At 44.3% G+C, this 24,714-nt stretch overlaps 3 protein-coding genes across 4 annotated transcripts in view; all 3 read left to right on the top strand.

The window, feature by feature from the left end:
- LOC110402691 (dimethylaniline monooxygenase [N-oxide-forming] 2-like) lies at positions 1,017-6,684 on the top strand. 2 transcript variants are annotated; one of them, XM_021405063.1, is made up of 9 exons: positions 1,025-1,424; positions 2,090-2,227; positions 2,296-2,484; positions 2,798-2,960; positions 3,328-3,473; positions 4,178-4,377; positions 4,768-5,120; positions 5,318-5,387; positions 6,020-6,684. In XM_021405063.1, exons 2-9 carry the CDS (start codon positions 2,096-2,098, stop codon positions 6,408-6,410), a joined length of 1,644 nt encoding a protein of 547 aa, XP_021260738.1. In that variant the 5' UTR covers positions 1,025-1,424; positions 2,090-2,095; the 3' UTR covers positions 6,411-6,684. The 2 variants fall into 2 exon arrangements, with proteins under 2 accessions (XP_021260739.1, XP_021260738.1); XM_021405064.1 differs by lacking the exon at positions 2,090-2,227 and having other exon boundaries at positions 1,017-1,424.
- Positions 6,633-23,299, top strand: LOC110402697 (collagen alpha-1(I) chain-like). The gene is made up of 2 exons (XM_021405071.1): positions 6,633-7,149; positions 23,241-23,299. The coding sequence occupies exons 1-2, from the start codon at positions 6,633-6,635 to the stop codon at positions 23,243-23,245; spliced, it is 522 nt and encodes a 173-aa protein (XP_021260746.1). The 3' UTR covers positions 23,246-23,299.
- The window catches only part of PRRC2C (proline rich coiled-coil 2C), a 51,771-nt gene continuing 50,297 nt past the window's right edge, over positions 23,241-24,714 (top strand). The window contains exons 1-2 of the mRNA XM_021405075.1: positions 23,241-23,408; positions 24,430-24,607. Of these exons, the coding sequence (XP_021260750.1) occupies positions 23,294-23,408; positions 24,430-24,607 (293 nt within the window). The 5' untranslated portion in view covers positions 23,241-23,293. The remainder of the gene's footprint in view (positions 23,409-24,429; positions 24,608-24,714) is intronic.

Genomic DNA, 24,714 nt, shown 5'->3' with positions numbered 1-24,714 from the left:
CAGAGGAGGCTCAGATGCAACTCATGGGTGACTGCTGCGTGTGAGGAAAGTGTACCAGAGCCAGAATCACTCTGCTTGCACTGCGTTGTGAGCAGGATTTGGGCAAACAAACAGCCCTGCAAGCACCTTTCCTAAGAGCAACCCAATTGTTGGGACAAAACAGCAGTGCAGGGTGCAGATGCGTCTGACCTCCATCTCCTCTGCCAGCCCAGCTGATGCTGGCTTCCTCCAATTCATTAAGGTTTGAGCTGTCCTTTGACAAAATCCTCCAAACTGACTGCAGGATGTACATGGAAAACCTTGCCTCTTTCATTGTTACCAAGTCCAGTGTGCTGCTCCTGACCAGCTCTGCCTGACCTTCTCCATCTTCTTTGGCCCCTGCACCTCCTACTGGCGCCGGCAGCAGGGCCCTGAACTGAGGGTGCATGTGGGGATGTGCTCACTCATTGGGACTGCACCTTGCAGACAAAAAAAAAGCACAAGTCCTCACCACCTCCTCCAGTGACAATGGGTCACCGCCATGGGTGGAGGTGTTTACGAGCACAGCATGCAGGCTCTTGTTCACAGCTGGCAAAAATGCAGAGCTAACGGTGATGACAATGCTGAAAAGTGATGTCTTGCAGATGAGGATTTGCTCTGTCAAACAATATTGTTGTGCTCTTTGTATCTGTTGTTGTTTCCACGGAAATAAACAGGAGGCATTACTTTCGGAGCAAGCTCCGTTGACCAGTGGACTGAGCACAAACCTATAGAGCCGTGCACACACGCACTGCTAGGGGACTACAGCTACAACCAGAGAGCAGTGCTGGATACAGGGATGGTGGCATCTTTCTTTTCCTCCTTTTCACATCTGGGTGTCTGACTTCCCTTTGGGCAGGGCGTTATCGTTACAAGTCTTGTAAAGCCATTCCCTGCTGAGTTTTAAATCACTGCGAGTTTTGCCAAGCTGCTACTTACTATAATTCGCTGGGTTTCTGTAAGGGTGATACGAGGGTGTTCTGGGGGTTTCCAGCAGCCCGTGCACCCCAAGCCAGCAGGAGGGCACAGGAAGCCTGATGGCTGATTGCCCCAGGGGTACCCCAGGACTTAGAGGTCTCCAGGCGCAGACGCAACCCCAGCGTCACGGGTGGGAGTCCCTGCAAGCATGCTGCCTTCAGGATTAAGGTCCACGTCTTTGCTGTGCACACATGCAAGCACTGGCAGTGGAGTGAGGGTGGGTGTAAAGGTCGGCGGTGCAGCAGTTCTGCGAGCGGGGCCAGGCAGAATTCCGCCTCGCCTTTAAATCCACGCTTGGAGAAGCTCCAAGAGAAGACCGGATGAGCCCTAAGCAGCAAAGGCAGGGTGAAAGTTTGCTCTGAATTCCTTTCTGGCTGCATTTTGCGTGCTGTTGAGCCAGCTGGCCAGCAGGATTGGCATCGGGGCGGGTGAGTTTGGGGGTTTTATGGGGATGGAGTGGTGACTCTGGCTGAAAGGCACACTCGCTTTGCTACGACGGGTTTCTGCCTGTCCCTGTGGCATGAGCTGCAGCTGGACGGGAGCATCTGTGGGTGTACTTGAGTCCCTTGCTTCTTCCGGGTGCTTTTCTCTGGATTTCTGCACTACCCTCCAGCTCCTATTTAAGTTAACTCAATCTTTGACACAAAATTGGTTGAAAACAAGTTATAAATGAATCTTTCTTGAGACTTTGAGGGAGAAATGCTTGTTATGTAGTCAGAGTCTGCAGACTCATTCTTTTTCATTTCTCTGGTTTCAGCGTAGCTCAGTTTACACAGCTGAGCTTGCACTTCCTCCCCTGAGCCCTGCATTGCCTGGGTTTCTCGCCCTGTATGTTTTGTAATGCAAGCAGCGCTTTCACAACACTGCAAAACTTCTGAATCGCCGCTCCATGCCCCCACCCCATCAGGCATCATGGCAGTTGTTTTTTTTTCCCTAAAGCCTTCTTCTTTTCAAGAGAACTCTACTTAATGGAAATTAAAAATGAAAGCACAAAAACAAGCGATGGGGAGGGGAGGAAAAGCGCTGTGTTTTTGCTGATCCCTGCACTCCTTCTTCCCTTGTTGGTCACGCTCCGTCCCCTCGCTGCCCACAGGACAGCATGGTGCACCAAGTGGCCGTCATTGGGGCCGGGGCCAGTGGGCTGGCGGCCACCAAGTGCTGCCTGGATGAGGGGCTGGAGCCCACCTGCTTCGAGAGGAGTGAGGACCTCGGGGGACTGTGGTGCTTTGCTGTGAGTGAGCTCTTCCTGGTTCTCTCCTTCCCCTGTGCCCCCACAACATCCCTGCTCGCTTCTCGCAGGAAAACACAGACTGCGGGAGGGTCAGTGTGTACCGCTCCATCATCAGCAACACATCCAAGGAGATGTCCTGCTTCAGCGACTTCCCCTTCCCGGAGGATTTCCCCATTTTCCTCCCTCACAGCCTCTTCTTGGAGTATTTCCGCCTGTATGCTCAGCAATTCCATCTCCTGCGGCACATCCGCTTCAAGGTAGGGTGGGGCTGCAGGAGCTGCCATCATGAGGGTGGGATGGGATAATGTTGGGTGCAAAGCCCATGAGCTCTGCACACATTGGGCATCCTCAACATGGCCTTTTTGGCTCCGTGTTGTAAGTGAGGTTGCTTGAGCATGGACTGTCTGGTGCCCCCCATCCTATGCCATGTGCAGGGGGAAGGTGTAGGTTTATTTTAGCATTTCAGATGTGAAATAAGGTTCCTGAAGGCCCAGCAGCGCAAGTCCTTTGTGAACAGCAGCTTTCTGAAACAGCACAATCTCTGATGGCTATTTTATTGGGCTTTTCAAGACAACAGTTATCAGTGTGAAGAAGCACCCAGCTTTTGCCACCTCGGGCCAGTGGGAGGTGATCACCGAGAGGGAGGGCATCCAGGAGTTATATGTCTTTGATGCTGTCATGGTCTGCACAGGAAACTTTCAGCAGCCCCACCTGCCCTTGGCTTCTTTCCCAGGTGAGTCCTGCCCCTGCTGTGGGGTGGGCTGGGGATGTCCGTCTGCTCCACAAAGCTCACCAGCCAGGGCAGGTGTGACCCTTGCCCTATGAAAATGGATGTGGGCATATCCAGGAATGGATAAACCACCTCATGAAGATGCAACAGTGGTCTTCCATGAGGATCTTCTGAGCAGGAGCATGACAAGGTTGCTCAGGAGGGCGGGAGAAGGTGAAAGCATCATCACCACTAGTGGAGCTGAGAGCTCTGTGGGCTTTGCAGCACTAGGCTTGGCTGCAAGGAGAGGGGGGAAGCAGCATGACCAGGGCTTGGCATTAAGCTAGAGCAAATGTCTAGTGACAGGAGATGTTCCTCACTCTCTGCACAGGTATTGAGACCCGCTTCAGAGGGCAGTACTTCCACAGCCAGGAATACAAAGATGCAGATGCTTTCCAGGGAAAGCGGGTCCTCGTGGTCGGCATTGGGAACACCGCCTGTGATATTGCTGTGGAGCTGAGTCATGTGGCTGCAAAGGTACAGCATCATGTTGGCTGGGGCATGGGACAAGCAGGAGGGAGGTTAAAACCAGGGCTTCTCTCAAAGCCAAAGTTAGCAAGACCCACCACAGGGACACATTTCCCTTTCCTCTGCATGGTTCTTGCTCAACCCTTTACTGGCATTCAGCACTTCTCTTCCCTCCAACCACTCAGCCTCTGAGCAAGGCTTCTTCACTGTTTTTCTGGTTTATTGACGTACAGCCAAGCTCCTCCTGTCCCCACATACCTCCCCAAAACTGCCTACAGGCACACAGAAGATGCTAAAGCACGTTCTTGGACAGAAATAAGAGGTCATTACACTGCTGTTAGTAGTCATGCTGCACACCTTTGATTTCTTCTCTCCGTCCATCTTGCGAGTACAGCATGTACATGTATCATTGCCCCTCAGTATCCACAGAAATACACCCTTTTGCTCCCCAAGGGCTTCCTCTCACATGCCCGTTGGGTTTCTCAGTAAACAGGCCTTAAACTGAGGCCAAATGAATGATCTCTGCAATTTCTGGAAAATTTGGACTATCTGGGAACTTTGCGAAAGCCACCATGGACTGGTTGGTTCATCTGGACACCAGCTGCCTTCCTTGGGACTTTGTTCCCAAGCACAGGAGTTGGGATTTGCTACGTGGGGCAAAAATGGAAGTCAGGCCTCTGGGCAAGAGGCCTCAGGCCTGCCTTCTCTGCCAGGTGTTTCTCAGTGCCAGGAGCAACACGTGGGTGTTCAGCCGGGTGGCAAAACATGGCTTCCCCTGGGACATGTTCAAGACCACGCGCTTTAATCACTTTCTCGAATGGCTTCTCCCATCAGCCATCATGAAAAGGATCAAGTTTCGAATGATGAATTCATGGTTTAACCACGAGATCTACGGCTTGGCTTCTGCTAGAAGGTGTTTGCTCTGTTTCCTTGGTTAGATGGTATTTTTTAATAGTGTGAAATCATCTTTCATTTCAGAGGATCTCTGCAGAATAGCAAACCATTAGAGCAGAATTTTTTTTTTCATTGATAATGCATTTAGCGTGGCTTCACACTCTTGGTGCCAGTTTACAGCCCCGTTGGATTCAGGACATTCAATGATGTCCATGTCCTAGTAACAACTAAACCCCACATCAGGGTGGTTTGCAATGGCTAATCAAGCCACAGGGGGCAGAGATCCAAACCTGAGGCACACCCCTCACATCCCTCCCTAGCACCACTTTCTTAGAGTCTGGCCACAAAAGATATATTGTGTCTCCCCTGGGTGCTAACATTTCTCTCCTTCTTTTTTTTCACGTGAAAGTTCCAGTTCTCGTTTCATTATCAATGAAGAGCTGCCATTTCGCATGCTCTCTGGAACCATTGTGCTGAAGTCAAATGTGAAGGAGTTCACTGAAACTTCAGCCATTTTTGAAGATGGAACAACTGAAGAGAACATCGATGTGGTGATCTTTGCCACGGGCTACACCTTCTCATTTTCCTTCCTTGAAGAGTCGATTCGCAACCCACTCAAAAATAATAGTACCCTCTACAAATGCATCTTCCCACCCCAGCTGGAAAGGCCAACTCTAGCCATCATTGGTTTTGTCAAGCTGACTGGCTCCGTGATGGTGGGAGCAGAAATCCAGGCTCGCTGGGTGACAGGAGTCTTCGCAGGTGGGAGAGGGGCTCCAGGGATGGGGGAGATGTTGGAGAGGGAGGACAGGTCAACTTGCTGCTCTTGGTACCATGCTGGGTGTCGCTGTGCTTAGTGCTTTTGGTGAAGGTGCTGGGAGCATGGAATGAGTTGAAGGACTGCTAACTGCTCTGCTCATAGTGCTGTGTGTGATCTCTGGTCTCTTTGCTCTTCTCAGGTGCATACAAGCTCCCTCCCTCCAGCAAGATGATGGCTGAAGTCTCAAAAAAACAGCTGCCAGACAAAAGGTGCGTGATGCTCCTGTACTTGGGGTATAGTGTGATATGCCTTTGCTTTTCATAAGCAAATCAAACTGAACAAAGTCGATCCTCTCTCTTGCCAAACCCCTTCTGCTGATCCATGCAGAACTCTGGGATGAAGCAAACCATCAGCAGGAGGGAGGGAGCAGCACAGCACCCATGACCTGCATGTCCCTCTGCCCGTCCTCCACAACCCACCCTCTCCCATAGCACCTCGGCGTGGAGCTTTGTTTTCCTCTAGACAGAGGGTGCCATCTCGTGGCTTCTCCCTCCCCAACCCACTGGGGCTGATGGCCACATCTCATCCCTCAAAGCCTACTGGAGCCTTGTTTAGGGGAAGTTTCCTAACTCAGGCCACTCTGTGGGTTGTATTTTGGAGACCACAAGCAGGTTATGGAGACAGACCCTCTTCCTTACGCTAGGGCAGCTGCTGATAACCCAGCACAAAGGCTCCTTGGGTGCTTTTAGGTCTCTTCTTGTCACCCTACAGCAGGGCAGCCTGAGGGAGCTCAGCCAACGTGTGTTCCTTGCAACGTGGTGGCTCTTCCGAGCCCAGAGTTGCGAACCAAGGTGGGAACATACTATTTGATTTTCTTTATTGATTCTATGGCCCATGGAAGGAATCAGTCGGAGAAGCAGAACTTGAAGATGAATTTCATTAGTTACACCAGCGAGATTGCTTCGTGCGCCGGTGTGAAGCCCAGCGTGCTGCGGCTGCTCCTGACTGACCCCTGGCTGGCCCTGGCCGTCTTCTTCGGCCCCTGCACATCCTACCAGTACCGCCTGATGGGACGGGGGCAGTGGAGCGGGGCCAGGGCCGCCATCTTGACACAGTGGCAGCGGGCCTTGAAACCCTTGAAAACTCGAGTGTTGGAGGACAGTGCCTCCTCGCACTCCTGGCTCTGGCTGGGCCTCCTCGCCCTGCCCACAGCGCTGGTGGTAGGGTTCCTCCTCTCCAAATGTCCCCGGGTGGGTGGGTGGGTGGGTAGGTTCCCAGGGCAGGGCTTCTAGTCTAGAAGAGGCCCTATGAGGATGGTGCCATGCTGTGCCCACAGGGCGGTGCCGATAGGTCCAGCGTGTAGGACCTCACCCCTCTGTCCCTATCTGTTGTTGTAATGCAGCGGGATGGGACTGTGGGGTGATTTGGGATGAGGATGGAGGGCATGGGCATGGCACGGGCTTCCTCGGCACTGCCGTTTTGGGAGCAGCAAGCATGGAGGTAGTTGTGTTCATATGGAAACTTCTGGGAGGGGGGAGCCGGAAATAAACCTCATTGAGCTTTTAATGGTGCTACGCATGGTGGGGTTCCATGTTTTTACTAATGGGTTGATTAACTGGGTGTGGGGTTGGTGGAGGGGTGAGGCGGGCTCGGGGCTTAGCACCACGGCACGGCGCCAGCCCACCCCGCACATAGAAGGGAACACGGGAAAGCGGAGCGCGCGGACACCACGCCTTCCGCTGGGGCGTCGCCGCTTCCGGCCACGAGGGGGCGCTCGGGGGCTCCGCGCGCCTCCCGGACTGCGGCACGGCGTGGGGTCACGTGGGCAGCGGCGCGAGGGGTGGTGCGCGCGCGGCGCGGTGAGGTCAGACGTCGTTGGCGCCGGCTTGGCCGCCCGCCATCTTGGCCCCTGTGTGGAAGCGGCTGAGGCGCGGCGTCGCGGCGCCGGGAGCGGCAGCGGCCTCGCGGAGTCCGGGAGCCCCGGGGAGCGGGGAGGAGGCCGGAGCGCCGGCCCGCCGCGCCGCGCGCCAGGTGAGCGGAACCGCTTCCCTTCTCCCGCAGCTCCTCGCCGGCCGGCGGGTGAGGCACCGGCGCCGGGAGGAGCGGGCGAGCGGCCTGCTCCGCATGGCCTCGGGCGGGGGCGGCTTCCGCCTGGCCTGGCGGCGGTGGTGAGCGGGCTGGCGGGGAGCGGGGTGCCCGCGGGGGCCGCGGCCTGGCGGAGGGCGGCCGGGCAGGAAGGAAGGAGGGAGGGAGAGAGGCGGCGCGGCGCTGGGCCTGCGGCGGGCCGGGCTGCCCCACGCTGCTGGGCCGCGCCGCAGCGTAGCGCATCGCCGTCTGCGGCCGGCCGCGCCCCGCAGCGGGCACAGCGCCGGGCCTCGCCGCAGGGCCGGGCTGGCGGGGCCGCTTCTCCATCCCTTTTTCCCCATCCCCTCTTCCCTGTTTCTCACCTCCTTCCCCGTTACTATCTCCATTTCAGTTCTCTTCCCCCCTTTCTCTCTGAACGTCTCCACGCCTCTCCAGGGAGATCCCTCGAGAAACGCACACTCCCAGCGTTCGTGCTCGCTTTGTGGCAGTGATTCTCTCTCTCGAGAGCCCCCGGGGGGAGATTTTTCCTGCGGCATGCTGGGCACTGCGGTTTGGTTTTCTAACTCTGAGATATTCATCCACAGTTCTGGAGGTGCCCAGTAAAAGACTACTGCTGGGTTATTTCTCTTAGATGCGAGTGAAGCGCCTTTGGGAAGGTATTGTGGCTTCATGCTCTCAGGGATGAGGTTTGTAGGAGTGGGGTGAAGAGGGCTGGGGGGGAGGGGGGGGTTAGTGATTAAACCATGGTGTGAGCATGGGTAGATGACACGGCTGAAATTCAGGTAGGTGGTCTGCAGTGAGTATGATGACAGCTATCACACAGGGATACAGAGATTGAAATTTTGGGGCTGTTTCCAGCTCAGGCCCTCTATGGGGGAATCAAAGCGCACATGAGAGCCTGGTGCTGGGAGCTGTAGGGAACACTGTGTGGCTTTGCCATTTCTTTCCCTTTTGTGTCTTGGGTATATATTTTGTAAGCTTCTTTCTTTGTGAAAGGTCTTGAACCTTTCCTTGAGAAAGGACTGTTTTTCCTTATCGCACTTTGGTTACTGGAGTCATCTTAGTGTGCTAGTGGAAATAAGCATTATTTCAAGCAGAAGGAACAGGATTTTTTAATTGATTTGTTTTTTGTGCTGTGGGATATCAGGCCTACCCATTGTCTAGCCTTAAGAGCTGTCCTTGGACAAGAAACTGCACTTTAATGGAGGAGGAAATGGGATGTGATCTCATCTGTCCATCAGGAAGAAACGAAAGGATTAGTACACTCAGTACCTTACAGTACTGAGTGCCAGGAGTTGAACGATTGTCAAATTCCTTTGAATCATAAAACAGAATTTTTCTTCAAGGTTAATCTTGGGACCCTTCCACAGTGTCTTCCTTGGGACTAAGGAACCTGGAAGTTTTGAGAGTTCTTTGGACTTGGAGCTCAATGAAGAGATGTTTTGTCACTCAGAGTATTGGGCTCATTGTGTGAGGTTATGGCCTCTGTGATGCAGGTGTGTTAATAAAACGTGGCCATGTGAGCTGAAGCGGGAAGTGGCTTAGGCCGGTGTTTGTGTATGGCTACTAGGACTGCAGCCTGTGAGTCTGCCTGTCACCTGGAACGCTGCCTTACTGTATATGTATTTTCTACATTAGGTATTGCTTTGGTAAGTAATAGCTTGTAAAATGTGTGTAAATCAATATACAGTCATTCTGGGGAGTTTTGCTACTACGAATATTTTATTAATATCAACCTATAGATTCTTTAATTTTGTTTAGGCTTAATAACTGGAGCCCTAGCTTTTTGTAGAAAAAATCTTTATAAATAGTTACATCTGTTTACAGCTGTAATTTCCTTGTTACTGGAGTCCTCGTTTGATAGTGCATTCCATAAATGTGTACCATCATTAGGTCTTGCTTCCTCAAATCCTGTAGTCTGCTAGGGAAGGCTAAACGGCCCACAGAGAACAGGGAAAAGATGATGCTTTCATCAAAAGATGCTGAGGGAGCTCTCATTCAGATTTTGTTCCGAGTGGATCTTTTAGATTAATAAAATAAAAGAATGTAAGCCAAAGCGGTGGATGTGTTGATGGGGTTGACTTCTGCCAGGTGTCCTGGCTTACACAAACTGCAAGCCCATTATTCTGGAGTATTTTCCAAGTCAGCTGGAGTGATGTGAAAGTGGAGAGAGGGTGAAAAACCATCCTAGTACCATATAAGGGTGATGTGGATAAGAGGCTTAGATGTGGAGACAGAAAGGAAAAGGTAGCTCTCACAGGAGGATTAAACCCATACATAGCGTGCTCTTGCAGAGGACTAAACTCCTGTATAGTGCATTGGAAGTGGGAGTGAGGAAAACAGATATTCCTCCATAGTCACTGAAGGAAGAATGGGACAGAGGCTATATAGAGTAATGAAGGATTTGAGGGGGAGAAAAAAACCTCCGCCCTGAAAATGCAGCACCTTTCCACAAGTTGGGGATGGATGCTGGGCCTGTAATGACGGGACCGCGAGTGGTATTTTACTGGTAGAACCAGTTGTTCATCTGCGGTAGTGAATTTTTTCTTCACTCAGTTTCGTGCCCTCGTTTGTGGGTTGTTGGTTTTTTGTGTTGCTTTTTTTTTTTTTCAGGACCGGGTTTCACAAAACCCCATGGAAACTTTCCATGGGTGAAAGCAGGTGTAAAAAGAAATGTTGAGATTTGTGTGAGGAGGTGGGGGGAAAATAACACAGTGTGCATGTGTTTGTGAAATGAAAATGGAATGGACAGAAGTCTTAAAAATGCAGAAAGAGCAGAGGAAGATGAAGTCCTAATAAAAATCAGATGAAGACAGCTTTTATGTCTCTGAAGAACAGGCTAACAGAAATAGACTGTTTTTATTACAAATACCTCAGCCATTACATAACATTCTAACTAAACAGTAACGAACGAGTCTATTACGGATTGCACACGTATTAGAGGGAGAAGCTTTGTATCATCATATTGTTTTCCTGTATCTGATAACATCTTGATTAATGGTTAAATTATAGTGCAGAATTACGTTGTGGATCTTCTATCTCAAGTATGATGGTGGTAAGTTTTAACTGATGTGTTTTTGAAAACAACTGGAGCTACGTTTTCAGGGGCCTGCAATAGCAGAGACAGAAATTACTGCATTTTACATTTGGGTACATCAGCTGTGAAAGCATTGGATGAAGAACTGTGGGATCACCTGGTGTCGGGTAACTGAGAGAAGAAGGTCTTAAATATCTCTTTAATTCAGTGCACAACTGACTTCTCAGTGAAAGGGCAGATTTACTCAATGTTTAGGTAGCTGGGATGTAAGTTGCAGCTCACCATGCTCTGAGGTACCAAATGGTTTTCCATAGCAAAACTGCAGTGGGCTAGGTTACCCGTTTTTGTGACTACTTGCTTCTGTTAGCACCTCAAAGTTCCTCTGCTTAGAAAAGCAAATCTTTTCAGACTGTCCTCATTCAATCACATAAGTGGTTTCAGTTCATTTTTAATAATACTGTTTCTGTAAACACGTGACCTTCATATTTCCAGATCTTAGTTTGTAGACTTTTAAAATTGTGGATGTACATTTAAACGGTATGCGCATAAAAATAGTTGATTATTTTCAAATGAAACATTTGTAGGCTATCTTTCTTGATTCACCTTATTTAACCGCTTTGAACGTTCAGTCTAGGTGGAACTGCAGGACTGTCTTCATTTTTCCAGAAGAGTAACTTTCCTTCAGAAGCCCACGATATTTCTCCCAGCTTAACACTTGATACCTTACAGGACTTGGGTGTTTCTTCCATTTCAAAGTAATCATCTGTTGCACTGAGAGACCTTGCTGTCTTGGGATCAATGCACTGATGCTTTCATTTGTCCAAAACTGGATTACTGTGTTTACAGGTCTTGTTTTATAGTAGTGTTTAAAATAGCTTGCGCTTCCTTTGCAAGTGTATCTAAATGTGTATATGTGTGTACATCAAAAATATTCTGGTGAGGGGGAGCAATAACAAATTTTCTTTTGCAAATAAGAGTAAACACTCTGCAAGAAAATGCATTCTATTAAGAAAAATGTGTCTTCGGCTCGTGGTGTGGCTACATGATTAATTTACTGGATTCACCTTGGTTGGGAAATGTTTTTTATGCCACATATCAAGCTAGCTACAGGGACAAAGCTTTGTAGTATGCACTTAGCTTTGGCTTAAAAATAGTTTCTTAACTGTGTTTTTGATAGTGTACTGAAACTTGACTACCTGCATTTGAAAGCAGAGCATCAAGAGATTGTATAGTTCTCTTTTGTAAAAAAAAAAAAAAAACCAAAAAAAAAAACCCAAGAGCAACTGAAAATAATTGGCTTAACCGATAGTAATTTGACAGATGTAATTTAACTTCCATACCTAGATGAGTTCTGTAATGATGAAAGTCAGATATATAAAACTAGGTACCCTGATGAGGCTTTTCTAATCTTCTCTAATTTAGCTCATTTTTATTTTTAAACTGTGAATCTGGTCTAAAGCAGAGGGCTGAAGCTGACCCTTAATTAATCAGTGTTGTCCAGTTGTCGGTGTGATTTTCACAGTTGTTTCTCTTACATAATGAGCATTGCTTTGGATGCAGGATGGAGATGGTTTCTGCTTAAAGAAATTAGTGTGTCATCAGCAAAGAACATATAAGCAGAGATAAAGGGTATAAGAGCCTGCATGGTAATGAACTGTACCAGACCAAGGCTTCTGAAGGAGCAAATTATTCTACTTTTCTACCCACAGGAGTAAAGTTTTCTTTATTGATGATGTACATGGTAATCTGTGGGCATTTGGAGTCCCTGACTATAGCTGTCACAGTGGGAACTTGTCTTAGATTGTCTTAGGGGCAAATATGATATAACATCTCCTAATACGGAGGAGAGATTGTGATTTTAGCGATATAAATCAATTTAGAAATATAGTGGGAGTTACAGGCAACACAGATTTGGAATATTAAAGAAGGTGGCAATTTTTGAAGGTTGTGACAAGAAGCTTAAGACTGATTAACTGACTAGAATAACTGTTACTAAACCATTTTTCACCATGCTAAGGATGTACCGAACTCTGTATAACATTCTATGTTCTGCAGATTACTACTGTTAATGAGTTTCCTTCCATCTTGGGGTTGCAAAGGGAAAGATGCTGGAAAATCAGCTAGAGAAGAGAAATTCCTTTCGGCGCATCTATTGTTAAGAGGAATAAAAACGTTAAAGATTTAGCCCCACCAAGTTCTTGTGCACTTAGAGAATATTCTGCAAGAGTTCATGAACAGAATACCTTGCCTGAACCCTGTTTCAAAACAACATCTAATGATTTCTGAAGTCAAAAGCTTTAAATGTAATGATCTGTTATTTAAAATTGATCTATGAATAGAGACATTGAAAAAAAGTTTTGTTTAAAAGCTGACAAATTTTTACTTATTTGCAGCTGCTGCCAGGGGAATTTTTAAGGTGTGGAAAGGTTTGATGTGGAGAGAAATCCACTGCTACAAGTGAATTGTGGTTCCTTGAGAGGAACACTGAAACTGAAAAGTGTCTCTTCCTCTATAAAGAAATGTTAATTGCTATGGTTGAACTTGGAAATTGTGCCAAAGGGGAAAGAAATGGGCGTCTTGAAAGAAGATTTTTAGTTTAGATTATCCACAGCAAGGAACAACTTGGCTTTACTTTTGTCTTTTTGTCTATCCTGCCCTATTCTGCTGTCCGTTTCAATGTGGGGTGAGTGGGAAGGATAGGAAATATGTAGGAGGTCCCATGTGGCTTTTAGAAACCAATGACAAAGACTTTCTTATTTGAACCTAGACAAGAGTTGAGGCATACTGGAGAGGCAAAATAGTGCCGCCAGTTTAAATGGTGTTGTTTCAGAGTTTGTAACAAAGCACAAGGGTGCTTGCAGTAAGAGTGTTAGATTAAAGGGGAATAATAAAGTAGTAGAGAGATGGGTGAATTTAAAGGGCTTCTACTTCCACTGCTGAGCTGAGTTTGAGAATCTGGTCCGTTGTCACGTACCTATTGGTTATCTTTCACCAGCTTCCTCAAAGGAAATGTTTTGCACCTGACTGTGTGGCTGACTTAAGGAGCTGACCCTTGTGCAGCCCGGCTCTTGTTTCAGGTAACTTATCCCAGCCAGGCGTCTGCAGAGGAGCGCATCCTGCATGCTGTGAAGTCTGCAGCTGGAGTCAGAGCTGCAGAAGTGCAGCTGGACCGAAACCTTGGCTTGCTTCCTATGTATGTTGAGAAATTTGTAGGAATCCAGTAACATGTGTAGACTTCTTGTTCATACCTTTTTACTGTAGGGTGCAGGCAGTTTTTTTATTGCAAATGGATCCTCAGGCCCACCAATATCACCAGTTCTGCTTAATCTTTGTAGTTTTCCATATATTTAAATTTAAGCAGAGAGGTGCTGACCATCTGAGTGTTTTCAGCACTTCTTTGAATAGTCTCGGGGACAGTTATCTGTCATCAGTAGCCTTGTTTCTCCAGCAGATCGGGTGTGGGCTTCCCATTTGCTCCTCTGTTACCAGTCATGCTGTTCTCGGCAAGCAGAACAGCGCTACTTGGGGTGCTGCTGGAAGGAGCCTCCCCATGTTGCCTTTGCTATGCCTGAGGACAATGGGCATGCCAGGATTTTTGCCTTCCCAGGCTTTTACTGGATAGTGTGATGCAGTTGAGCAAGAAACAAAGTGGTACTTGTGACAGCATGCTAAGTGCTGTTGTAATTTAACGGACCGTTTGTGATCTTAAACATTAACAGATGCCTTTACAGAAAGCAGCTGTGGTCAGAGTAAACTGATCCGAATTAGTTTGTGAGAAGCCTAGTGTACAGTTTAACTTTCTTTTTCAGTTAAAAATAACTGATAGGTAAGACCGGTCGTATTCGTTCTCTTTATTCAGAGAAACGTGCTGCCTACTGAACTACTGTTAGAGTACTGTACTTTGATAGCAGGAAAATGGATAGTTTCTGCAAGAATTTGCCTTAGTTTATTATCTTTTTCTCATATAGTCAGCAAATTAGTTTGAGGGCTTTGAAGTATTCTTATTCTTCTAAATAGTGGGGATTTCTTTAATAAACTCTTGAAAATCTTGAAAATAAAAATCTCATTTGGCATCTGTGAATTGCAAAGGTAGTTGGGTGAAAGCACTCACATTGTTCTGTTCCCAGAAGTACTGAGAACGCATCTCATTATGATGTTCTCCGTAATTGTATAGAAGCAGCTCGTAGATTTTTTTTTTCCTGGTCCTGGCTTCCCTCCAGCACTTCAGAAGTCCTGCTGCAATTAAAAATGTACAGTTCTGAAAAGTTCCTTAGGAAACTGCATGAAACTGGAGAAGCAAAAATCTGTCTCGGGGGGGGAAAGAAAAGTGTTCTAATACTTAGTGGCAGAGAAATACAGGTCTGTGAAGAAATTGTCAGGCTAATTAGGAATACAGCAACTTGCCTTCAAAGTGAACAGTAAAGAGATTTTGGATGTACAGAAACATACGTTCTTCATTGGAATATATTTGGTGATCCTGCAAAGCATTTAGATGATTCTAATTTATGTCTGAGGTTTATCAGGATGTGGCAAGAATAGCTTTGTAGTGTTAGTGCCTCAGCTGCGTGTTGCACTAGTTCTGATTTATGTGTGGCACGCACTGTCAGTCTTCACGGGAATCTCTTGAAATAACCTTCTGGCAAAGAAGCTGCTTAAATGTACGCTGATAACTTAAAATGTGGTCGTACTTGAAGGAGAACTTGTGTTAATTTAATACTTATTAATCGTTGTCACTTTTACTTGAGTTGTGGTGGTGATTTTGCTTGAGTGATGGAACGGGAAGGTGAGGTTGTAAGTCTAAGGCTGGGATTTTGGGAAAAACTTATGTCCTGCTTACACCCTTTGTCATTATTTAGTTTCAGGTAAGCATATGAATTACCTTCTGTTCTGAAGTTCTGGAAGTAGTTTTAGATGTGACAATCAAGAGCGAGAGCTTTGGAGTTCTAAGTTTATCCTCTAGTTAGGTTGAGGATGTGACATTTATTTAGGGGTGTTTCTTAGTTTGCTCACGTTGATACGGTACTTGACCTTGCTACTTCAGAAAAATAAATAATTGTAGACATGTCTTCAAAATACAGATCTATCTTTCTTCTTATGTAGAGAGTTTAAATAGATCAGTGCGCAGAATAGAAAGAGAGAACTTCAGTGGAGAGGCAGAGGAGTGGTAATCTGAGAAAATGTTTCCTTGCTGGTTTTAAGCCACCCGTGCACCTGCTGGTGAGTGGGGGTTGCACTCTAGGCTCCATTGGCTGCCTGTTGCTTGGGAGCATCGGTTTCTCTCTTAGGAGTCTCGTTCTGTGGGGACTTGCTGCTGCCTACTTCCACACGTTGTTTGTTCTCTGGGAAGTCTCAGCGCTACCTACAAACAGCCTGCTTTTATCTTAGGCGCTACAAAGTAAAAGTTGAGGATGTTGCTAGCTGCTGTTGAGTTTTGGAATGGTAACAGTGAAACAGTAAAAAGTTACTGGACAGTCTGAGCTGTTTGATTCATAGGGTGAGATCTGAAGTCTTAATTCTGTTCATGTAAGAACGTACTTCCTGTTACGGTCAATGGGAATTAGATGGCTAAAGGTATTTGGAAGAGCATGGCTTTGATTTGAAATTTAAGCAGAAATTTAATTTCAGTTATCAGCCTTTTCCAGTGATAGAGGTGATATGAGTGCTTTGCTCCTCCGGCTTTTCTCTTTTCTTAGGAAAGAAGGTTGGTTTTGTTTGTTTGTTTTGAAACCACTACTTAAGTGTCTTTGTTCTTCCTAAATGAAGAGGGTTTTAAAACTTGAATATTACTGCAACCATAAGAATTTTCTTCAGAACTTGAGACTTATTTTTAGATTCGAGAGAACCTGCATCGCTTCAGAGTGTGGCCATCTCTTTACAAAGATGACAGTGTTTTATGAAGAGTTAGGTAGCCATTTTTGGGTCACGCTTTAGTGCTGTAGCAACCCTTAGAGGTTGAGTACATCTCAAATGCATGGCTTTTTGTTCTTTGATAATTTGTAACGTGCATTGTTGTATGGCTTCTGAGGACAGTCTTAATACTACTTAAGTGCTTCATTGATAGCACTTTGTGCATTTTAGATTTGAAACTGTTCTTGTGATAGAACTAGCTTTGCATCTCAAATATGGAAGAATCTACAGCCTGAAGAGTATTTGTGTAATTATAAAGCTAAAGCAGTTGGAAGTATTAAATCTTCTGCATGTGGAATAGATAAGAACTGAATAAATTTTTAGTGAGATGCTTAACTTCAGGATTTTGGTCATGAGAACAGTTGCATTCATCTTTTGAGCACCTCTTTACATTATCTCCTTCCTTTTAGAAGGTAAAAGTATAACTGTTGTGCTGATGAACAGCTTCTTATATTAACTGGAGTAAAACGTGGAAGAAAGTAACATGTGTTATTACTGAAAGTATTGAATCCCAAGGGTAATAGTATTGCCTTGAATAATATTTAGATAGTGTTTGTTTAAAATAATGAACAGCTTCGTGTGATCCTCTGAACATGCACTAGATTATCCTCAAACTAAACAAAATGAAAACTGTCCTTTCTTCCTTTCTTTGCCCGGAGATCTTAAGCAGCTGCACTGGCATCATCCTGCCCATGAGGGGATGGGACCATGAAGTCTCCATGGCCTGGGTAAAATTCTGAAGGGGAAGAGTTCATAAAGAGTTCAAGTATTATTAATTACCTTAGCTAAACAAAATAGCTGTGTGATGCATGGAAATACTTGGTGTGGTTTTGACAGTTTTGTTGCCAGTGAGAATTGTTAAGTGAATTGTTCATGCACGTACAGTTAAATATTTAGTCAGATCTGTGAACAGAGACAAACTGGAGGTTTGCATGACTACTATCCTTTCCATCTCTGGTTTTTGACTCCAGCCAGCTCTCTTAACTCTTTTCCTTTTGTTCTCAAGAATGGTCTGAAAAAAGTAGAAATAAGTTTATTTTAATCCCTTCTAGCATTTCTCTGCTGCAGGGTGTGTCCCTAAAGGTTATTTAGAAAAGTGTTAGTCACTTCTACTAGTGCCATCTTATGTTTGAGAGAACCTAATAAACGTTCCCTTTGTACTTGTGGCTTGTTGCTGGTTGTGCTGTTGTAAGGCCACATTAAAGGTGACACTGTTTCTCACAGAAGACAAATCAACAAGCTGCCTTACAGTTTAAGGCTGCGGAAGTTTTGCTTGCTCTGTAGATCTCTAGTTTGAACTGAAATACAATTTGCAGAACACTTAGTTATCCTGTACAGTTGTTATAAGTGGCTAATTTTGGTTTTCATGGCTTGCTGTAGTAGCTCTATTTTAAAATGTGAATAGTTGCCTCAAAACTGATGCAGGCATACTTGTGGATGCTCATTTCTGGCATCCACAGGCCAAGTTTTTATAAGATGCATAAGATGGGGTAATGTCCTCAAGTGACTGTCTACTGTCGTGAACTGCTTTCCACCTGGCACATAGCTAGTTTTGGTAGTTTTTTCCAAACCATTAATAGGCTTTGAAAGCGAGTAATTTGGAGAACTAGCAAAGCCTGCTTTGCTACAGCTTCGTCTTGTAGAATGCTTTCGTTCTAAGGAGTAGAACTCCTTGATTTTTCCGTTTGAGGGTCATTCACAGTACTTCTCTTCAGCATGCCCAGTTCAGCAATCCCTTATGGGATTGGCCTGTGCTGCAGCTCTTCCTCAGAGGTGGTGGGTGCAGAAGAGGTTGTGATTAAGAAGGCTTCTGTTTCGTACTTGACACTAACCTTCACAGAGTTTATGTAACCTGTGCAACCTTTACATTGTGCTCTCTTCAAGCTTGACTGAAAAGCAGCGAGCGCAAAATCTAGTTGTGCGGAAGAAAAGTGGGATGGAATTACTGGTGTGGCTTTCTAAGTACATAAAACTTAATGTAGATGTTGTTCAAGAGCAGGTTGTAATGAGATCTACCCGGAACTCCTGAAGAGCTGCAGTGCTGCTACTGTTCTAGTAGGTGACAGGACTATGTATTTGTCTGAGGTACGTGAAATAGAAGCTCAAAAGTCCTTGAAATCCTTACGGTAATTTTCAGCCTGCTTAGCAACAATCTACTTGACAATGAATGCTGCTGCAAATTATCCTTTAAAAAAAAAAAAATCCTGACCTCGCAGGCTCATCTATTAGATGCTTTGATTTGACAGAGCATTTTGCTGCTTATGTGTTATTAGGGAGGTTTTGTGGCTTATTTTCATGTCATATCAAGCTGCCTGGTACTGAAACTGTAAGGAGTTCTTTATAGTGGGATAAATGGCCAAAATATTGCTTTTTTTTAATAGAAATTGGTCCTGAAAACTGTAGTCCTAGAATGACGCTTTATGCACTAGAAAGTTTTAAGTAGGAAGGCAACAATAGGAGGTTTTTAGTGAACATGCATTGTTCATAAATATGTCATGTGTCAGAGAGGTGAAGTCAGTATCTTTAGTTGCGATTCCATTCATCATTTTTGCATGCAACCTTCTTTTTGGTGCAAAACCATGTAATCAGTAATTATACCACAGTGTTCATTTGTGAAGTAATATGATCCTGTCACATAACGTGCTATAGATAAGGCATGAAGAAAGCTTTCTTAGGTTCCTTTTGCTTAGAATCCAGCATTCTTTGTTTTTCTGTTTTGAACTGGCTTTACTTGGCTCTAAATGATCGGATCACAGTTTTTCAGGATATACTATGAATGTTCAGAATTTAGTATCTGGCTGCAGATAATGCTCAGGTTTTACAGTTGTGAGGCAACTGCCTTGAAATGAAATCTTTCTAGCTGAAATTTTTGATGCCATGTTATCTGGGGGTGTTGAGCACAAGGCTTACTGGGATATCAGGAATGCTCTTTGCAAATTAGTAACATGAATTTAGGAAATCTGCCTCTTAACATCCATTCAACATATGGCAAGAAAGCTTTGGTTTTTTTTGCACTGTATTTTTTTTTTATTTTCAAAACTTACCAGTGCCATATTCTTCAGTGTGCCCAAAATAGAGCTATTAAAAAAAAGTGGAGTTAAAACCAGATTCAAATGACAAATTTTGTATGTGAGGCTTTCTGCCCCTTAACCACTTCTTTAGTGTGCTTAACATGAGAGTAAGATGCTACAAAAAGTCTTTCTGGATTTGTTTCTTGTTTTCTGTTTTGAGAGGTGCTAATGTGTCCCAGTTATGAATAAACTTCCATATAGTGTTCTTTTATGATGTTTCTCACTTCACAGATGGGTATTTGAGGCACTGAGAATTTCAGGTCCTAGGAAATACACGGCAGGTTTGTCTTGAATTATATGTGCCTCACCTTATGTCGTTGCAGCTCATCCTCTTGAGTTCAGCCAAAATACATCTTCGGAGTGGAAGTGATGGGACGAGAAGAAGTCTCTTAACATTTTATGCTTATGTTGAAACAACAACCAAAAAAAAAACCAAAAAAGACTTTGCTTAGAAGTTTACAACTGGAGTGCGTCACATTCAGTTTCGATGTTTTCATGCAGCCAGCTGTGCTTACCTCAGCTAGAATGGGATGCCTGGAAAATACAGGGAATAGTAATCTTTCTCTCAGATGTGAGGATAGTCTGTGTTGTGCCCCAGACATGTACAGAAACAGATTCTTCAGGAGTCCATAAGGAAGAGAATGAAGTTATTTCCCATGGCAAAAGTAAGAGTTGATCTACTTCTTGCCAGAAGCTTTTCACTTGAAGCTTTACACAGCTCTGTTCCCTTTTTCCATGCCTGTGTGTATTTATTCACTGAGATAACAAAATGTCATAACTTAAACAAAATGCTTTTCTTTTTTGGAATGTAATTTTGTAAAACTGTTCTTTCGTATGTGTAATAAAACCACAAAATACTGACATGGGCAAGGTGGAAGAGAGAGAAGGAAACCAGACAACAGCTGCTTAGTTATGATGTTGAATGTTTTAAACTCTTTACCATTCCAGTTGTAGAAAAGTGGCCTCAGAAGTATTTTCTTCCTTGTTTAATCACAGAAGAACACTGTTCCAAAGTGGAAGTAAGATCTTTCCTGATATGCAGTTTATCCTGATCAAAAACTTTGTCAAATGTACAGCGATGTGAATCGTCATTATTCTGAACAACTTATTTGGGGGAATCTGAAATGATCAGGACAACTAGGAGCTGGGTGGAAAAGGTCTCTCTGGTGTGGGGAGGTTTTCCTATTTGCTGTTTTATGTTAACGTTTTAGAAATATGATTCTTCAACCACAGTTCTTTGACCAGCTCTAAGTATCTCAGAGGGTGCAAGGAAATGTTCCCTAATAGTGGGTTTCAGTAAATCAGCAGTTACAGGCATTGTGACGGATACTTACTGGTGCTGATTTCTGTACATGTGCTTCTGAGTTCATTGCAGGATCTAAATAAACCAGCAGATTGCAGTCTGAAAAAAAGGCTCATACAGAAATCACAGTAATAATTTTAATATGCAGGTCTTAAGGCCACAGCAAAGGTCAGTTGTGTTATTTGATAACGTTACTCAGTGTCTGAAAGGTAATCTTTGCTCCAGGAATTTGGGAGCACTGGGCCTTCTTTAATTATGCACGTAGTAACTGTCGTCCTTAAAAATGAACCACAGATTTGTGTCAGTTTCTTCATAGTTCACTAAGCCCTGCCAGCTGCCGTTATTGCTTGTACTGCTGCCTATCCTTCTGTTTGCTGCCATGGTAATGATTTCATTTCTGGAAGTGTTTTTTTTTTATGTTGCTGCTGTTTGGAGATATACAGCTGTTGTGGTGTTCTTGCTCATAAACCTAGCAGACTAGCGTTTTGCTTTAAAGGTTTGATTAACAGAGTTCAGACTAACTGCTGCGTTACAGATAATAACAAAACACAGAAATATTAGGGAAAATTTAGTATCAGTTGGCAAATCTGGTACCTGCTGACCAAAAACGTAATAGTATGTACAAGTTAAACGTGTTTTATGTGCAAATATCTTATAGATAGTGCTAAAGAGGGAATGATTCTGATTTTTCCTGTATATGAATGCAGTATGTACAAGTGAAGTTGGAGTGAAAAGGCACAGGACTTGGACGGGGACACGGGCTGAAATTTTATTTCATATGGCTTGGGACCATGCAGTTATAAAGAAATAACTGTTATTAGATGGCACTAGAGTGCTTGTTTAATATATGACCTGGAAGATATGTCTGTAGAGGGGCAGACAGGCTCTTCGAAGGGAGGATTTGTTACCCTTCACTTGAATACCTGGTCTAAAGTCTAATTTTACAAGCATATCTTGTCTGGCAACCAGTATCAGGTTTAAATTCACTTAAATGTGAATGTATTGACTGGCCTAATTGGAAAGAATACTGTTTGCAGTGCTCCATCTATTTCCTGCAAATCAGATTCCTGAGGAATGTGCAATTTTAAACAGTTCAAATTCTTTTTTGTAGTATACTTTCGGAAAAAAACTTGGCAAACAATTTGAACCTACGTATTAAAAAAAGGCACAGAATTCAGTTGTAGTGAATAGACCAACTTCACAGATTTCTGTAAATTTGACGTCAAAAAGTATTATTTTTTGGATAGGTAAGGGATGGCCTGCCAGCCGTATCTAAGGTCTGTGTTCTGGTTACGCAGTGCACCTGGTGGGCTGGTTGCAGCCGACTTCCAGCCCGTTTTTCAAGCTTCAGGATGATATAAGGATGCTGACTGGTCTAGCAAAAAAGATCTGGGAGTTGATTTCTCCTTGTGAGAGTGCAAAATGCATTTCTTAACCACGTATGTGGCCCAGTACGAAGCTGAAGACAGTCTTTGCAACACTCAGCGTGTGCTTTAATAGAATAGCATTGGGCCCAAATATTGCTGAAGCTGAATGCCACGTTAAGGCTGTTCGCATCTCCTTTTTTCATCTTTTTGATTCTGGCTTGTAAATGGCGGTAGAAAGCAGTGCAAGGTGGGAATGTTATCATGTTTATATATATGAAACTTCCTTGATCTTTTGCCATTGGTTTGTATCACTGTGACCAACGATGTGTTTTATTATTTCGACTGCTTATCTGTGCAGTCTCTTAATACGAGTGCCTTGCGTATGAATTGAGCTTCTCCTGAAGGTCTTTTGAGACTGTGAGTTTGACCATGGAATTGGTTGATCACCAGAGAGTTTGAGCAGGTTGGACACCTCTGTCTTGCTTTTTGCTGTCTGGTCCTAGAATGAAATGCGAAAGTAATTGAATATCCATAGCTTCTGGAATTGATGTGGGAGTATTTGAAAAATGGTTATTCTAATGGGTGTAACGATTTTTTTCCAGTAGTCTTAAGATTTAAACAGAATATTATTGTGTAGTCAATTTAATGAATGCCCACTTGTGTTCCTCGCTGAAGATGAGCAGAAAGTCTGGCAAGTTCCTTCTAAGAACAAGTGAAACATCAGTGGTAATTACTGGGTGGTTCTTCTCAAGATCTGTTACTCTAGGGGAAGAAGGGAGGAGAGCAGACCTCTCACAGCCCTGTGATTTACTGCTGCAAGGATAGCATAGCTTTCAGCTTAAGAAATCATTTACCTGTATGTCTGAACATACCGTATTTCTGGTTTTGATAAATAGACTTCAGATTTGGTTGTATTTAATTTCTCTGGCTGCTGAGTTCGTGATGGTTTGAATTGGGGAAAAAGCAAATTCCAGAAATATTGTGTCGCAGTTTGTGGTATCTGAGCACTTGGCTACAGGAGGGGATGAGGTCACTGCGCTTCCCCAGTGGGGAGCTAGTTGCTGGTGGAAACTCTGCTTGCTTTTTTTTTTTTCAATTTGAGATCCTAGACAATATTTAACATTTTGAGAGTTTGATGCTGTTCAAATGCTGACCCTCCTGATTTTGTGATGACATTGTTTCATAATGTAAGGTGTTCTTGGGTCTAATACATTTTAATGCATCTGCAGTTGACTTAAATGAAATGGTGCTTAATCGTATTAAATATGCTGTTATGTTTCATCTTATGACCTCTGCCTTAAGTTCTGGCTTACATTCAAGCTGTTTTCTTCTTCTGGTGTTCTTGTTTTCAGGCTGATTTTGAGGAGTGAGCAGGAGGTACCAGACTCGATGAGTTTCCATCGAAATGTCGGAAAAGTCAGGCCAGAGTACAAAAGCAAAGGATGGAAAAACGAAGTACGCAACGCTCAGTCTCTTTAATACTTACAAAGGAAAGTCACTGGAAACTCAGAAAACCACAGGTAAACTCAGCTGACTTTGTTTATGCGTTTTGTTTCATCTTCACTGTTGTACAGCTAATTGAGAGTGCAGTATGATCGTTAACCACAGCAAGGTTTTTGAGCTGCTTTATACAACAGCTAAATGGAAGAATTGTGGAAAACTGGTTTAGATTTCTGTTGCTGGTTACCTGTGAACTTCAAGTTGAGGGAGATTTTCAGTTCAGTAGAATGTAAGTAGATAACTGTTTTTATAGCTGCAGTTTCCATATGTTATCAGTGTATGACAGACCATTCCCCAGCTGTGCTTTTTGTTGTATTTCTAAAGACAACAGCACTTATGCCACTTGAGTATATTTTGAGATCTTTAGTGAATTCATTGGCTCCTTGCTAAAGTTTACTGTATTGTAATTTTCAGAGGTTGAAAATGAGATACTTGTGATGATAGAACATACTTAGCAGAGAATCTTGTTCATCTGAACTGATTAGTTGGTAGGTTGAATGTCCAGTGCGGTGTGCTGGCTTTGTACTGCTTTTCTTAACTGTGATCTCGAGTAAACAAATATTCTAGGAATGCTTTTGTAAGAGCAGCATCTGCCAACTGAGACTGGCAGAAAAAAATGAGACAGACCCGTGTAGGTATTGCTGGTCCCATCAAAGCATGATAAACCTCCAGGAGGAGCGAGAAAATAATATTTGACAACGTCCTAAAAGATAGCAAGACGTCAGCTTCATACTTAAAATGTCTTCTCCAACTTTCTGTGAGAGAGCATTGTATACAAAGCACAGTGAATATATATTCCAGAAGCAAAAAAAGCGTAAGTTAACCATAGCGACTCACTATTCAAAGTACTCAAGTTCTCCCAAATCGAGTATTTATAATTCCCTTTTTTTAATTAAACCATGAAAAAGAAATTGCATATCTAATTATTATACTCTTAAATTTTCTTTTTTTAACAAACATTTTCCCTGATTTCTGCAGTTTTGCAGGAACTCTGCTTGCTAAACAGCATTGTTAACTTGCCCTTTCTGTTTTGGCATGCAGTTGCCACACGCCATGGATTGCAAAGTCTTGGAAAAGTTGCCATTTCGAGGAGGATGCCTCCCCCAGCTAACCTCCCTAGTCTCAAAGCAGAGAACAAAGGCAATGACCCCAATGTGAACATTGTGCCTAAGGACGGCACGGGATGGGCTTCGAAACAAGAACAGCACGAAGAAGAAAAGTAAGTGACCAACGAAATCAGGGTTGTTTTGCTGTAACACTTCTCTCAAGTTTTCCAAAACTTGTGGTGGATAGGAAATAAGAAGGAACTGGCTAGGTTCAAAGTCC

Source organism: Numida meleagris, chromosome 7 (assembly GCF_002078875.1).
Source record: "Numida meleagris isolate 19003 breed g44 Domestic line chromosome 7, NumMel1.0, whole genome shotgun sequence".
Taxonomy (NCBI): domain Eukaryota; kingdom Metazoa; phylum Chordata; class Aves; order Galliformes; family Numididae; genus Numida; species Numida meleagris.
The sequence above is the reverse complement of the archived record's forward strand: the minus strand, read 5'-3'. Positions and strand labels throughout refer to the sequence as shown.